The sequence below is a fragment of the Brettanomyces nanus genome, chromosome 3, assembly GCF_011074865.1.
Source record: "Brettanomyces nanus chromosome 3, complete sequence".
Classification (NCBI taxonomy): Eukaryota; Fungi; Ascomycota; class Pichiomycetes; order Pichiales; family Pichiaceae; genus Brettanomyces; species Brettanomyces nanus.
In genome coordinates this window covers 183,382-196,895 of record NC_052376.1, presented here as the reverse complement: position 1 = coordinate 196,895, position 13,514 = coordinate 183,382, and the positions used below count along the sequence as shown (strand labels likewise).

General features: G+C 43.8%; 5 protein-coding genes across 5 annotated transcripts; 2 read left to right on the top strand and 3 right to left on the bottom strand.

Moving 5' to 3' along the window:
- Nucleotides 1-183: 183 nt before the first annotated feature.
- On the bottom strand, nt 184-1,551 carry FOA43_002737 (uncharacterized protein; the record flags this gene model as incomplete). The annotated part of the gene is made up of 1 exon (XM_038923020.1): nt 184-1,551. The coding sequence occupies one exon, from the start codon at nt 1,549-1,551 to the stop codon at nt 184-186; it is 1,368 nt and encodes a 455-aa protein (XP_038778948.1).
- A 298-nt stretch (nt 1,552-1,849) lies between these two features.
- On the top strand, nt 1,850-3,016 carry FOA43_002736 (uncharacterized protein; the record flags this gene model as incomplete). Its single annotated transcript, XM_038923019.1, has 1 exon — nt 1,850-3,016. One exon carries the CDS (start codon nt 1,850-1,852, stop codon nt 3,014-3,016), a length of 1,167 nt encoding a protein of 388 aa, XP_038778947.1.
- A 2,004-nt stretch (nt 3,017-5,020) lies between these two features.
- On the top strand, nt 5,021-8,650 carry FOA43_002735 (uncharacterized protein; the record flags this gene model as incomplete). Its single annotated transcript, XM_038923018.1, has 1 exon — nt 5,021-8,650. The coding sequence occupies one exon, from the start codon at nt 5,021-5,023 to the stop codon at nt 8,648-8,650; it is 3,630 nt and encodes a 1,209-aa protein (XP_038778946.1).
- Nucleotides 8,651-8,797: 147 nt separating this feature from the next.
- FOA43_002734 (uncharacterized protein) lies at nt 8,798-10,135 on the bottom strand (the record flags this gene model as incomplete). The annotated part of the gene is made up of 1 exon (XM_038923017.1): nt 8,798-10,135. The coding sequence occupies one exon, from the start codon at nt 10,133-10,135 to the stop codon at nt 8,798-8,800; it is 1,338 nt and encodes a 445-aa protein (XP_038778945.1).
- A 442-nt stretch (nt 10,136-10,577) lies between these two features.
- On the bottom strand, nt 10,578-13,289 carry PMA1_2 (plasma membrane H+-ATPase; the record flags this gene model as incomplete). The annotated part of the gene is made up of 1 exon (XM_038923016.1): nt 10,578-13,289. The coding sequence occupies one exon, from the start codon at nt 13,287-13,289 to the stop codon at nt 10,578-10,580; it is 2,712 nt and encodes a 903-aa protein (XP_038778944.1).
- Between the last annotated feature and the right edge of the window lie 225 nt (nt 13,290-13,514).

The following is a 13,514-nucleotide window of genomic DNA, read 5'->3' as shown; positions in this document are numbered from 1 at the left end:
GGGATCACCGTTTTGAGAGAATATGCACTCCTACTGGACACAGAGGAGAATTGGTTTCACTCATCAATCATGATGTCCAAATGATTCATCGATCATGGATGATGTATCAAGATTCTTTATGATATCTGGCAGAAGAGCCGTTGTCAAATCTTAATATTCCACAAACGGACTTGATGGATGTATTTATTTCTCACTATATACCGCTACACGACCATCTTTATATCCAATCAGAGCCCAGTGATTATCGAAGTTCCTCTCCAATCTCCGTCGAACCAAATTCTTACTCATTCCATCGTTGTATTCCAATGTTCTTGACTCCTTTATAAACGTGTAAGGAATTTGAGTCCTGGAATAAACCAGAGCAGAAGACTTCTGAGAATGTAAGAGACTCTCTTGCTTAATATCATTGTCGGAAGAAATTCTATTATCTGAAATCGAAGGTGCTTGACGCTTAACTTTGAATACAAACGTCAAATCACTGTTTCCCTCTGTGTAATGGAAGAATCTTGTATATCCGTCCCACGTAACCACTCCAACTGTACCATCTGTAGATACACTCAGATCACCTATACCTCGATGCTTTATATGGTGTACAGAGATAGCCGATGTAGTATCGACAGGAAATGATAAGGACGAAGTCTCTATGGCTTTTCTCCCGCTCATTATAGCCAAACAGTCCGTAGAAGAAGCACTTAAAATAATATCACGTGACCAATCATAGTAAAGAGCGGTAACTGGTTCTGGTGTATGAATGCTATTGATAGTTATAGCCTTAACGGTGTTCTGCGCCAACTCGTAAGTTACCACGTGACCACTCTCGTATCCCACTGCAATGTGGTCTCTGTCAATCCATGCAAACTTCATCACTATCCCAAAACCGTTTCTATGCGTAAAGTTTGGATTGTCCGACTCAAACTGCACAGCCTTGAAGAGTCTCTTAAGGCCAGTACCACTTTCATCAGTTCCCGGAATGGGAACCGTGTAGATGTCAAATTTGTTGGAATCCTCGGTTCCAGGAGTTACAAGCCGGTCGTCCACCATCTCGACGTTACTGAAATTCAACATGTTCACCGGCATCTGAAACACCACTTTAGGGGGTAACGCCTGGTGTAAGGGTGTATATAGCTGATATTTCAGGCCATAATCTCCGCACGTGACCACGCTAAACAATCTCCATATTTTGATCTCTCCATCCTTGCCATGACTGAGCAAGCATCCGTACCACCTTTTATCGATTACCGGAAATTCGTATGTACCTTCTTGTGATAACATCCACGTAATACCAAGCTGTTGAAGCGTTATTACTGCATTTGGAGAGGCCGAATCAATTGTACCGTGAGCCTGCCAACTAGTCAACTGTCTCCTAGTTGTCAAATCCCACCATATAATTAAACCAGATTCATCTCCGGTTATTAGGGTAGGTTTGAGAAAATGGTGGCGAGTATTGCTCGTTGAATAGGTGAGAGCGGTGGGAAGATAGAGAAATTGTATGGCGGAAATACCAGCCTTATGGCCCCTCAAGGTACCTTCTAATTTTCGGGAAGAGCTCATTTAGGCAATTATATGGTGGAGTTTAGTTGTAGGAACGAGGAATAAAGAGACAGTCACAAAGACCGCGTACTAACTACATCAAGCTTTATTCAGCTTGACATGATAATACATTGGTGTACGGATGCTCTATGGTGTCCTGATACCAGAAAAATCTCCGTTCTCGGATAATCGCAAACGCCGGGATTGCATTAAGTGATTCAACGGCAGGTGGGATGTATATAAAGTGCAGAAATATGGGCATCTGTGTCTTTTTCACCAGGATGTCGGATTATTGTTATTTGCGATGCTGTTCCGAGTCATGAGTCGAGAGTTGACCACAGCAAGTGGGGTAGATTTCTCGCATACAATTATTGGTGCGGGTGTTGTTGGTTTAGCGATAGGAGCGGAAATTGTAACAAGATTTCCTGAGTCGAAGGTGTTGATCATTGAAAAGAACGATGCGTATGGTCAAGAAACGTCCAGCAGGAACTCGGAGGTGATTCATGCTGGCATCTACTACCCAGAGGACTCACTCAAGATGCGATTATGTCTTGAAGGTAAAAGAATGATTTATGAATTGAAGGACAGAATCCCGGTGAAGCAGTGCGGCAAATGGATTTTGGCGCAAAACGAGCGGGATTTAGAATACCTCGAGAAATTGCACGAGAAATCTAAGAGAATTGCCGCTCCTACTCACTTTCTTAGCATCAAGAAAGCCGCTCTAGAAGAGCCTGCTGTTTACGCGCGTGCGGGAATTTTGTGTTCCCCCACAACTGGAATCACATCGGCACATGAACTAATGAGTTATTTGATGGCGAAGTTTCAAGAAGCGGAAGGTTCGTTAGCACTAGGCACAAAAGTTACCGGTATCAAATATAACGATGCGGACAAAGTGTACGAGATCGAGACGGTGGAGCAAGAGGTTGATCAAGACACAGAGGGTAATGCAGAGCCATTCACTATTAGCACCGCCACACTAATCAACTGCGCGGGATTACACGCGCCACAAATCTCTAACATGATTCTTCCTAAGGAACGTCACGTGACGGCATATTTTGCCAAAGGTAACTACTTCACCTATGCGGGGAAACCGTTGCATATCAAACGGCTAGTTTACCCCTGCCCAACGCCTGGTGTGGCATCGTTGGGAACGCATTTGACGATTGATCTTGGAGGACAAATCCGATTTGGACCGGACTTGGAGTGGGTGAATAGCTGTGAGGATTATCACGTCAGTGAGGGTAACTTGGCTAAAGCGTGTACTCAGGTTGTACGGTACTTGCCGGGAATGAAGGCAGAGAATTTACATGGAAGTTACTGCGGCATCCGTCCTAAGATCATTGGTCCACAAACGAAGCGGTTTCAAGATTTTATTATTAGAGAAGAAAGGGGGTACCCCGGATTTGTCAATTTGTTAGGAATCGAGAGTCCAGGTTTGACGGCGTCAATGGGCATCGCCAAATATGTTATGCAGAGATATCTTTAAGCAAGCCTATTCATATTCGTTTGGTGGATACGAGGGAAGTAAGTGCTCGCGTATGCAGAGGCAACGGGGCACTCGTGTAAGCTACGAAATATATCCCAGTCGCCCAACAGGAGTCAAGAGGACCTCCAGATAATCACCGTGAAATCACCCGGCACTAGAGACCCTGTGAGCAGTTTCCTATCCGCTGTGATTCAACCGTCTAACTATGATCGGTTGCGGTCGGATATTTTTGAGCAGTTTGTTTATATTCGCACATAACAATTTAGAAATTGTACAATAATCCTAGTATCGACGTATCGACTTAAACGGTTACCAGTAGTACTGATGAGTCAAATTATTGTCAACTGCTAGTTTCTCGGTATCCGTTGGTAGTCCATAGTATCCCATAGTATTCCATAGTGACCCATGATACTCTATAGTATCCCTTGGTATCCCTTGGTATCCCTTAGTATCCATCGGTATATCATGGTATCCCTTGTGATTACCGAACCATTCTTAATATATGCTCGGTCGCTAACCATTGTCGGAACTGCATATCGGATTAGATGGCTTATTGATCATTTATTCACGTGAGATCGGAATATGTAGCGGGTAGAAAACTTTTTCATCCGCAAAAAAAGAACTCATGTGGCCGTATCTGGTTTCGGCACTTATTCCAAATCGAGACAATCGAGATGTCAGCGATTCCAGGCAAATTCACTATATACAATCCGTTCCCCTTGGTAGACCAAAACAAGATCCAGTTGACCAATTGCAGCCAGTAGTCTCAATGGTCTCCTCAATGAAACTCCCCTCTCTAACAAGAAGAGGCAGACTGCGTTGAAGTGTAATTTATTCCGGTAAAAGCCACGTATACCTGTCCCATGCTAAGAGGCGCAAAAACCACCGGGTACACCTTCAACTCCGGCAGTTATCTGTGTGAACTCATTGTCGGACATCCAGGCCTATTGAGTACAGAATGGCTCAGTAACAATTGCAGAATCTTTCTAATGCAGACAGAGAGTCAGTGTGATGATCCATCCCACTTTTCGACTTACGGTTGAATATAGAGTAGATCTGTGCGGCAATTTCAATACCGTGATTATTGAGGCCAAAGAGTACGCAAAAGAAAAACAAATTATAATCAGAAAAAGAAAGCAAAACACGAGAAAGCGAGACGAGAGAGAGAGAGAAAAAGAAACAAATTGGAAAAGCAGGGAGGAGAAAGCGGTGATTTAGGGAAGTGAGAGATTGGGGAAATGAGTAGGTGAGTAGGTGAGTAGATAAGTAAACGAGCAAATAAGTAGAAATGCATGTAACATTATAACCGGTCAAGCATCCAGGTAAACAAACAAATCCAAACTCGAAACTTCCATTAGTCTTGAAACTCTCAAACTTTGGATTAGAAATAGTGAAGCATTAGAAAGAATTAGAAAAAACTGAAAGAATTAGAAAAAACTAAAGGAATTAAAAACAGCCAAAAGAAATTCAATTAGAAAAAAAGAAATTCAATTAGAAAAAAAGAAAACGTGTTATTTATCCCACGCACATCATTGTTCGTCGGACAAACAGTCAGTACCGCTATTAATGCAGCCAACCAATAAAAATTGAGGTGCGGTGTCTGGGCTCTGTCCTGCTTGTTCTGGCTACTTGTGCCTAACTACTGCTAACTCCAGCAAACCTGAGCCAGACTGGTAGATCCAATACATCATCGTCAGTCACGCAGACGAATCTTTTCCCCATCTTGCTCCACTTTAGCACGCCATTATGTTCTTTTACTCGGCGTCGGTAATTTTTTCACGGATAAAATTTTTGTTTTCTCTCTTTTTATTGATTTCCCGTACCGTAATACATTTTCGACTTACATAAACAGCACTTCCCTGCACAGTACTTATACAAGCTAAGTCTTCGACGTTAATATAAGCAGTGCTAAAAGCGCCTTTCAATCAATCTCTTTTTCGTTGAGGCTTGTTTAGTTGTTCTTTATTCTTTGCCAAAGCTATGAATTCATCTTCGTCTTCCCCTATGTCTAATACGACTTCAACGTCTTCTTCCGCATCGTCTTCACCCAAGAGTCCACTATCTCCGGTTCTTTCGCCGAAGTCTTCCAATTTTAGAGGACGCTCATCATTTGTTCATAATCCACATTCTACTGGAAACCATCCTGCAGTTCATCGTTCGCTGACCTCTTTCCCTTATTCAAAGCCTTCACCGACCATTAAGGAGGAGCCATGCACTTCTCTTAAAAATATACCCGCTGTCGCGGGTATTGGAGGCCTTGTCAGTATGACGGCAATATCCGGTGCTAATTCCGCGGCTGACATCGCAGGGGCCAACAGGCCAACTTTGTCTAGCGGTTCCGTCGGATCTTCCGGATCTTCCGGCTCTTCCGGTTGTACTTCTTCAACTGAATCTCCTTCTTCCAATAGCTCGTCTGGAAACATACCAGCAAGCTCGCTTTCTTGTCCGTCTTTCGCCTCGGCAGGAAAGCCTTGTATCGAACAGGCGTGTGATTCGTGCCGAAAAAGGAAACTAAAGTGTTCCAAGGAGTACCCTAAATGCTCCAAGTGCGTCACTCACGCATGGGACTGTGTCTACTCGCCTAGAACGATTAGATCCCCCCTCACGCGTGCTTACCTCACCAAAGTTGAGAGCAGAGTGAGGCAGTTGGAGTCTCTGCTCCGTCAAGTCATTCCCGATAAAGATGCCGATTCTTTAATTACCAGTTGTCAAAATGGTACCATCTCCAGTGTTATTTCCAACAGTATCAGATCCTCCGGTCATGCCTCTTCATCAAAGTCTTCATCATCTCAGGCTCCTTCATCTTCAGTCTCTCACATCAGCTTACACAACTCTTCATCTATAGTAGCTACTGCCGGTGTTTCAGGAACCAATAGTTCCGGTACTTCTAGTGGTGCTTCTTCTTTACCAAATTTATCGAGACTCATGGATCAATATCTTGCTACCAATGAACCTCGAGGCTATGATTGGTGTGAATCTGCTACCAAAAACGACTTTCCAGCATCAGCTACAACGATACCTTCGGCATCATCGGGCGCCGGTTTTGTACCAGGTTTTGGCTTAAGTCATGTGCCTCAATCCGCTCTTGAGTCTGCTATTTTCTCTGGTTCCTCATCTGTTTCTGGCTCTTCTAGTTCGTCTCCATCTTTGATGGCAGGAAAATCTTCAATCGATTCTATGGCTACTGCGGTTGCTGTTGCAAATTCTAATCTTCCGCTGGTTGACAGTCCTGCAAAAGCTTACGGCTCCGGTTTCTATGGTTCTCCATCCTTTAATGCCCTGCTCAGAGTGCTCGCACCTGATGTCGACTTAGATTCTTCTCTTCTCTCTTCAGACGAGACGCTCACTTTGGATGTCGCAACGATCAACAATTCCGCCTTTTTGGACTCTAGACCAGCTCGGGAACAATTTCTTACTGGCTATTTCAAGTATTATCATGCTTCTTATCCGTTCATCCATAAGGAGACCTTCATAAGGTTCTATAATGGTGATCTGCGACCCAAGAATAGCAACCATTGGCAGGCTCTCCTTAACACGGTTCTTGCTATCGGCTGTTGGTGTCTGTATGGTGATTCTAAGAATTGGGACTTAATCTACTACGAAAGAGCACGCCAGTCTTTGGGTAGTGGTGCTTTGGAAAATGGTAACTTCTTATTATTAAATGCAGAGTTACTTCTTTCCAACTATTGCATGAAGCGCAGCAAGCCGAACTCCGGTTGGATGTACTTGGGAATGGCTTCTAGAATGGCATCTTCTCTGGGACTTTACCGTGAGTTTGAGCCTTCAGATAGTAAGAGAGATGCGCTGGACTTGGAAATTCGCAGAAGACTCTATTGGGGCCTTTACATCTTTGATGTGGACATGTCGTTGTCACTTGGTCGTCCACTCTCGGTTGCCTATGATTCGTCAAATGTTCTGATGATGTCCAACATCAATGATGATGAGCTCAATCAGTTGATTCACGATCCGAACTTGCCTAGGTTGACTGATAAGATGTTCAATAAGGACTATCCTACAATCTATACTGCTACTATTTGGCAGACTAGACTTGCAATGCTTGTGGCTCCATTCTATAGCAGAACTCTTGGTTCCAATCCTCCTTCTTTACCAGAGACGTTAGCTCTAAACTCACGTATTTCGGGCTTTGTCAATGAAGATTTACCTGCATATTTCCACGAGAATGATACCATTGCCAAGTCACAGTTCTTCAAAGTTGTTCCAAAGTACCTGTACACAACAGATGATACTAGGTTACCTCAATGGTTTAATTTGGCCCGGTACAGGCTTATCTGGAGATACAAGAATGTTCAGATTGCTCTATTCAGGCCATATATCTTTCATCAGTTGACCAAGCAGGACTTAAGTGGCTTTAGAAAGGATGATTTGAAACAGGCACGTCGCATCTGTATTAAGGCAGCCCAGGAGACCATCCAGTCGGTGGAAAGATTCATCAGTGAAGAAGCAATTGCTTCTGACTCTGGTGCCAATTCCACTGCAGCTACCAGACTTTCTCCAATCGCTGTCTGGTACGCAGTTTATTTCCTAGTTCAGGCTGTTCTGATTCCTTTGGCTTGTCTTCGTACCGATTCTACATCTCATCAGGCCTCTAGCTTGCGTGAATATGCTGTCAGAGCTCGCACTTTACTTGGCAAGATGCCTCACTATGCCAGTTCTGTTAGAAAGTATATTGCAGTGATCGACACTGTCCTTTCTCGGACTGGTAAGAAGTCTTCGCAGTCTAAGTCTCGTCGCTCTACCATTTCGTCTCAACAGCAACAGCAGCCAGGGTTGCGTGATGACCTTCCTTCGTCTACAGCCTCGCTCTTTGGCAACTATACTAGTCCACGACAGCAACAGCTCAGGCGCTTGAAGCAACAACAACAGAAGATTGCCTCTCCTACTCTTCAGTCCACGTCTGTTCCTACTTCTGTCAAGACAGAACCTCTTTTCTACGACCTTATTCAGACGGAGAACACCTCAACCTGTAATACTACTCCTCTCACTACTCCTGCTGGCTCTGAGCTCAACTTGGCCAAGTTTATTCAAGAGGAGATGCAGTACCAGGAGCAGCAGCAGCCACAATTACCTCAGAGGCAGCAGCAGCAGCAACAACAACAACAACAACAGCAACAGCAGCAGCAGCAACAGCAACAGCAACAGCAACAGCAACAGCAACAACAACAACAGCAACAACAGCAACAGCAACAGCAGCAGCAGCAACAGCAACAACAGCAGCAACAGCAGCAGCAAAAGATGCCACAGCAGATGCAACAGATGCAACAACAACAGCAGCAAAAGATGCCACAACAGCAGCAGCAGATGCAACAGATGCAACAACAACAGCCTGCTTCCCAAGTTACCGCTGTTCCCCAGCTTCCATCGTCTACAAGACCTGCTACATATGCATCTGCCCAGCAGCCGGTTTTCAAACCCGACCTTTTGAGCCCTGAATTTGGTCCCGTTGTGCCCAAGAGTCCTTCCAGACGAAGTTCTGGTAAAGACGAGATGATCAATGATATTTATTCGTTAATCTTTGACGAGTTCACTGATCCTGTTGCTTTTGGAGTCGACGAGCAGTCGCAGCCTCCTCAGACCCAACCTCAGCAGTTCACCGATAATGACCTCATGCTGTAATGATTTTTGTTCTGCTTTTCCTTTTACTATATAAACGTTTGTGTTCCGTCCTTTTCTTCTCCTTTCCTTTATCTTGAGTTTGATTTTCTTTGATTATGTTATTTATTGGATTAATTTTATGATTAATGAACTTCCTATATAATGACATTACGTACTTTCTGTTCCGTGGCTCTCGTGCGTCGATACCTGAGGTCGTTTCTCAGATTTTTTGGTAAAAGTGCTATGTCCCTTTTTCTTAGCTTCTGTATGCTCGGACTTATCAATGAGATCGGATTGGCCATAAGGATTGAAATTGGACGTCTGTTCACTAGGATCTGTAGTCACTTCATCGTGATAAAGTGCCTTCGATTGATGAACAATCGTATTTCTTGAGCTTTCCACTGCTGGTGGAGTACCCCATAAATAACTACCAACCCTGTTCTTAAGCCAGCTAACTGTTCCTGTCACAGCATTACCTATCTCTGTGCTGCTCGTTGGGGTATCTATGTCACCATGGCGCTGCCTCTCCAGGGGTCTCATCAGTAGTGTGGCCCGGTTTAAATTCAACTCTCTAAGACTCTTGGCCTCGTCTTCCTCCTTATATGTGACACGATCAACGTTCCTGTAGAAATAAAAGGATACGTTTCTGTAGTCAGGATACTGTTCCAAAATGTAGTCTCTGACTTTGCCAAGCTTTTCATCGCGCTGAAATTTGGATCTAATGGCCTTCCCATCCAGAAGTCTTACTTGAAGAACGTAGTTCAACTCTGTCTCTAAATCCTTGTTGTGTATGTTTTCTCTTACCGGTTCTTCCGAAATCTGATGTTTCTCCTCCATGCGGTCGTGTTTAATTTCTTCACGATCCAATTTGACTCGGCGTAGAATTCTTTCCCTCTCCAAAGCAGCCGATGAAGCTGCTGAGGCCGCTGCTGCTGCCGCAGCTTGCACAGCAGATGTCGTATATCCTGTGGTATTGTTCGATTTGGGTATTTTACCAGTCTTTTTTGTAATAGCCTTCAAGGGTCTTTCAGAAGTCAAATCCGATCTTTCATTGCTTTCATCGCCATCATTCTTCTTCTTCTTCTCCTCCTCCTCCTCCTCCTCCTTCTTTCCCCTCTGCATCTGGGAGCACATTCTCTCGGTAAACTCGGATACACTAACATCGTGGCCGATCAAATCAACAATCTTGCCTCCGGAAACAATCAATACTGCCGGAACATCTATTGATCCAAATTGCGGATAAATCTGTAGTAACATAAAGAAATCCGGGGTATCCTTAAATATCTTTAATAGGACAAACTCTGAGCTTAGATAAGGCCTGAGGGAAGACTCAAATCTCTCATTCTTATTGGTTAATCGGCCATCAATCCAGCTCTCACATTCATCCGATTGCCCTGTGATTAGCATAAGCAGCGGCTTATGTCTCTCAATTGAATTATGGATGGCACTATTGGCATCCGTCTCAAACAAGAGCCCTGACAGGGGCTGCGTTGAGTCATGTGACATATATAAAGTAGTGAAAAAATTAGCAGGTGAGGCGTTGACAAAGCACTTAGAGTGATACGCAATGCTAATGTTGAAATGCCTGATTGGTAAATTTGTTACCTAAGGAAAAGACGACGTGAAGAAACAAGCAAAAGTAGTAGCGAGTTAAAAGAGGAGAGACGTGGAGGATCATTTATATAGCAACATTTTAAGTGGGGAGATAGTCGCGACGGAGCCTCCGTCAAAGCTAAAACGCTCAAGATTACTTGTTAGTTCGAAACGATCTAAAGTTTATTACCATTATAGAGTATTTATATGGGCTTCAGTGCAATCCAAGAAAGCAAGTTCAAATAGTAGTGGAAATGATGAAAGGAACTGAATCTTGGAAAGTCAGGTATCTAAAGGGGGTAGAGGCGATATGAAAATGGTATGGCCATATTAAAAATAACAAAATAGGCAGCGCTCAGCTGGACTTCTCATGCTGAGTAGAGACTCTTCTCATAGCAACCATAAAGTCCTCTAGAGATCTCTGAGGAGGCTTTTCGTTCATAGGTTGACCGTTCATCACCCTGTCGAATTTATCAGATTCGGACATCAAGTAATAAGCACCACCAAGAACAGAGAAGATACCAAATGACCAAACGTAAACTCTGACCACAGTAACAATATCAGTCCAGTTCTGGCACCACCAACCAAACAAACAGAAGCAGGTGGCAATGATATCAACCGCTAACACAGCACCAGCCAATTGCCAGGATGGGCACGAAGACCAGAATGGGCCGACAGCACGTGTGATGAAAATAAGCCAGTTCTCGGTCAAGGAGATTTCCAAGAACATGACACCATCAACAGAACCGAAGTTTTGGATGATACCACCCTTTGGCAAGAACATAGTAGTCACGGTAATCCAAGAACCAAATGCCAAGATAATACCCATGACAACGGACATACCCCATAGTCTAGGCAAGTCCCACTTGACAGGCTTCATAGAGTATGGAGCATTATCATATGCAATAGCAAGAGTAGCCACATCAGCGAAAATGGCAATGAAGACAACCAAATTGATGTCCATCATCTCATCCAAAATGGCAACCCATAAACCGTAGAAAATTTCCAAGTGCAAAGACAAAGCAATACGGTAAACAACGTAAGCGTACATACGATGGAAAATCTGTCTAGAGGTCTTCAAGGCATCTATAATGGCAGACAAACCTGGAGCAAGGAAGACAATATCGGCAGCAGAACGGGCAGCATCGGAAGCACCTTCGACTGCAATACCGGTATCAGCCTTCTTCAAAGATGGAGCATCGTTAACACCATCACCAGTCATGGCAACCAAGTAACCTCTATCTTGCAATATCTCGACGACGTTGTACTTATGTTGAGGGAACACCTCGGCAAAACCATCTGCATTCTCAACGAAATCGTACATTTCAGAACCAGCCATATCACCTCCTCCGCCAAGACCAAGTCTTTCAGCATCGTATATATTCGTACCAAGACCCAACTGTCTGCATGTCTCTTTGGCAATACCAACGGCATCACCAGTCAACATTTTAATTCTCAAACCCAATCTCTTGGCTTCGTTGACAGTCCTAGCAGTGTCGTCTCTTGGAGGATCCATGCATGGCATAATACCCAATATTTCCCAGTGGCCTTCGCCTCTCTTTCTAGCAACACCAAGAGATCTGAAACCTCTAGAAGCGAATTCAGCGACCTTGTTCTCATAAGCTTCCAAGACATCCTCTGGAATTGGATGGTCCTCTTGCACAGTCTTCAAGACAAACAATGGAGCACCTTTGACACAGACGATATGTTCACCTTCTGGAGATTCGACAACGGCAGTAACTTTCTTGGACACAGGATCAAAGGGCTGGAATTCCAAAACCTTATATTCCGGCATGGCAGCACGAGCTTTTGGATAGTTGATCAAGGACTTGAGGAAAGCCTTATCAATAGCGTCAAGGGCCTTCTTCTTTCTGGAAGCGGCCAAACAAGCAGTGAGCATCAAGTCATCAGGTTCGACACCTTCAACGGTGTATGGATCGTGCAACGATAGTTTGTTCTTCGTCAAAGTACCTGTCTTATCGGAACATAAAATTTCGACACCGGCAAGGGACTCAATGGCGGACAATTTCTGAACAATGGCTTTTTTTTTGGCCAAATATGCAGCACCAACAGCCATAGTTGTGGTCACAACAGCAGGTAAACCAACTGGAACACCGACAATTGTAATAGCCAAAGTAAATCTAAGAATTCTAACAATATTAGAAGTTCTGTAGAAACAAGCAACCCAAATAAGCAACAAAGTAACAATAACCAAGATCAAAAGCATAGTACCAATACCGTTAAGCACCTCAGTAAAGTGACCGTGACCACCGGAGGCTTTATTAACCAAAGAAGCAGCCCTACCAACGAAAGTAGAATCACCAGTGGCGGAAACCACCATCAATGCATCTCCACGCTTAACAGTAGCAGAAGAGAAAACAGGATCACCGGTACGTTTATCAACAGCCAAAGATTCACCAGTAATGGCAGATTGATCAACCTGCAAGAAGCAGTCCTTAGTAGCCAATTTTCCGTCAGCAGGAATGACATTGCCTTCATCAATTTTAAGAAGATCACCTGGAACAACTTCAGAAGCAGGCAACTCGGCAAATTTACCATCTCTCAAAACCACAGCAGTATTAGCCAAAGTTTTCTTCAATTCCTCAACAATAGAACCGGCCTGGAATTCCTGAATGAAACCGACACCAGCATTAAGTAAAAGCAATGCACAAATGACACCGAAATCAACCCAATCTTCCAAACCAAGAGCCAACAAAGCAGCAGCTTCCATAACAAATTGAATAGGACCAACGAAATACGTGCAGAACTTGACGAATAAATTCACCTTCTCCTCTGCCATCTGGTTAGCACCAAACTTCTTTCTTCTCTGAGCAACCTCGGAGGCAGTAAGACCGATAGCCAAATCAGTCTGTAACATGGACTCAGGAACGGCCTTAAAAGATTTTTGATCCGCTTCATCCTCAGATTCTTCTTCATCATCAGCACCACCGTTGGACTGCAATTCCATAACAAGCTGATCAATGTCCTCGTCCTCGTCCTCTGCGTCTAACTCCGAAACGCCCTTTTCTGGCTTGACCGGTTTTTCTTCAACCTTTTCTTTAGCCATGTTTTATTTGTAGTACTACAACAAAAAGAAAGCACAAGAAACCAAAGTGTAAAATAGAAAGAACGAAAGAAAAAAGTGAACCAAAAACCACTAAGTAAATACTAAAAGCAAATAAATCACTCTGCCGTCTAAACGACTACCAGGTAAATCTGCTTTGTAAACAAACTCCAAACTCCAAACTAAATCTTGTCTTTCCAGCATCCACTGTCTTCTTCTATCCACCGT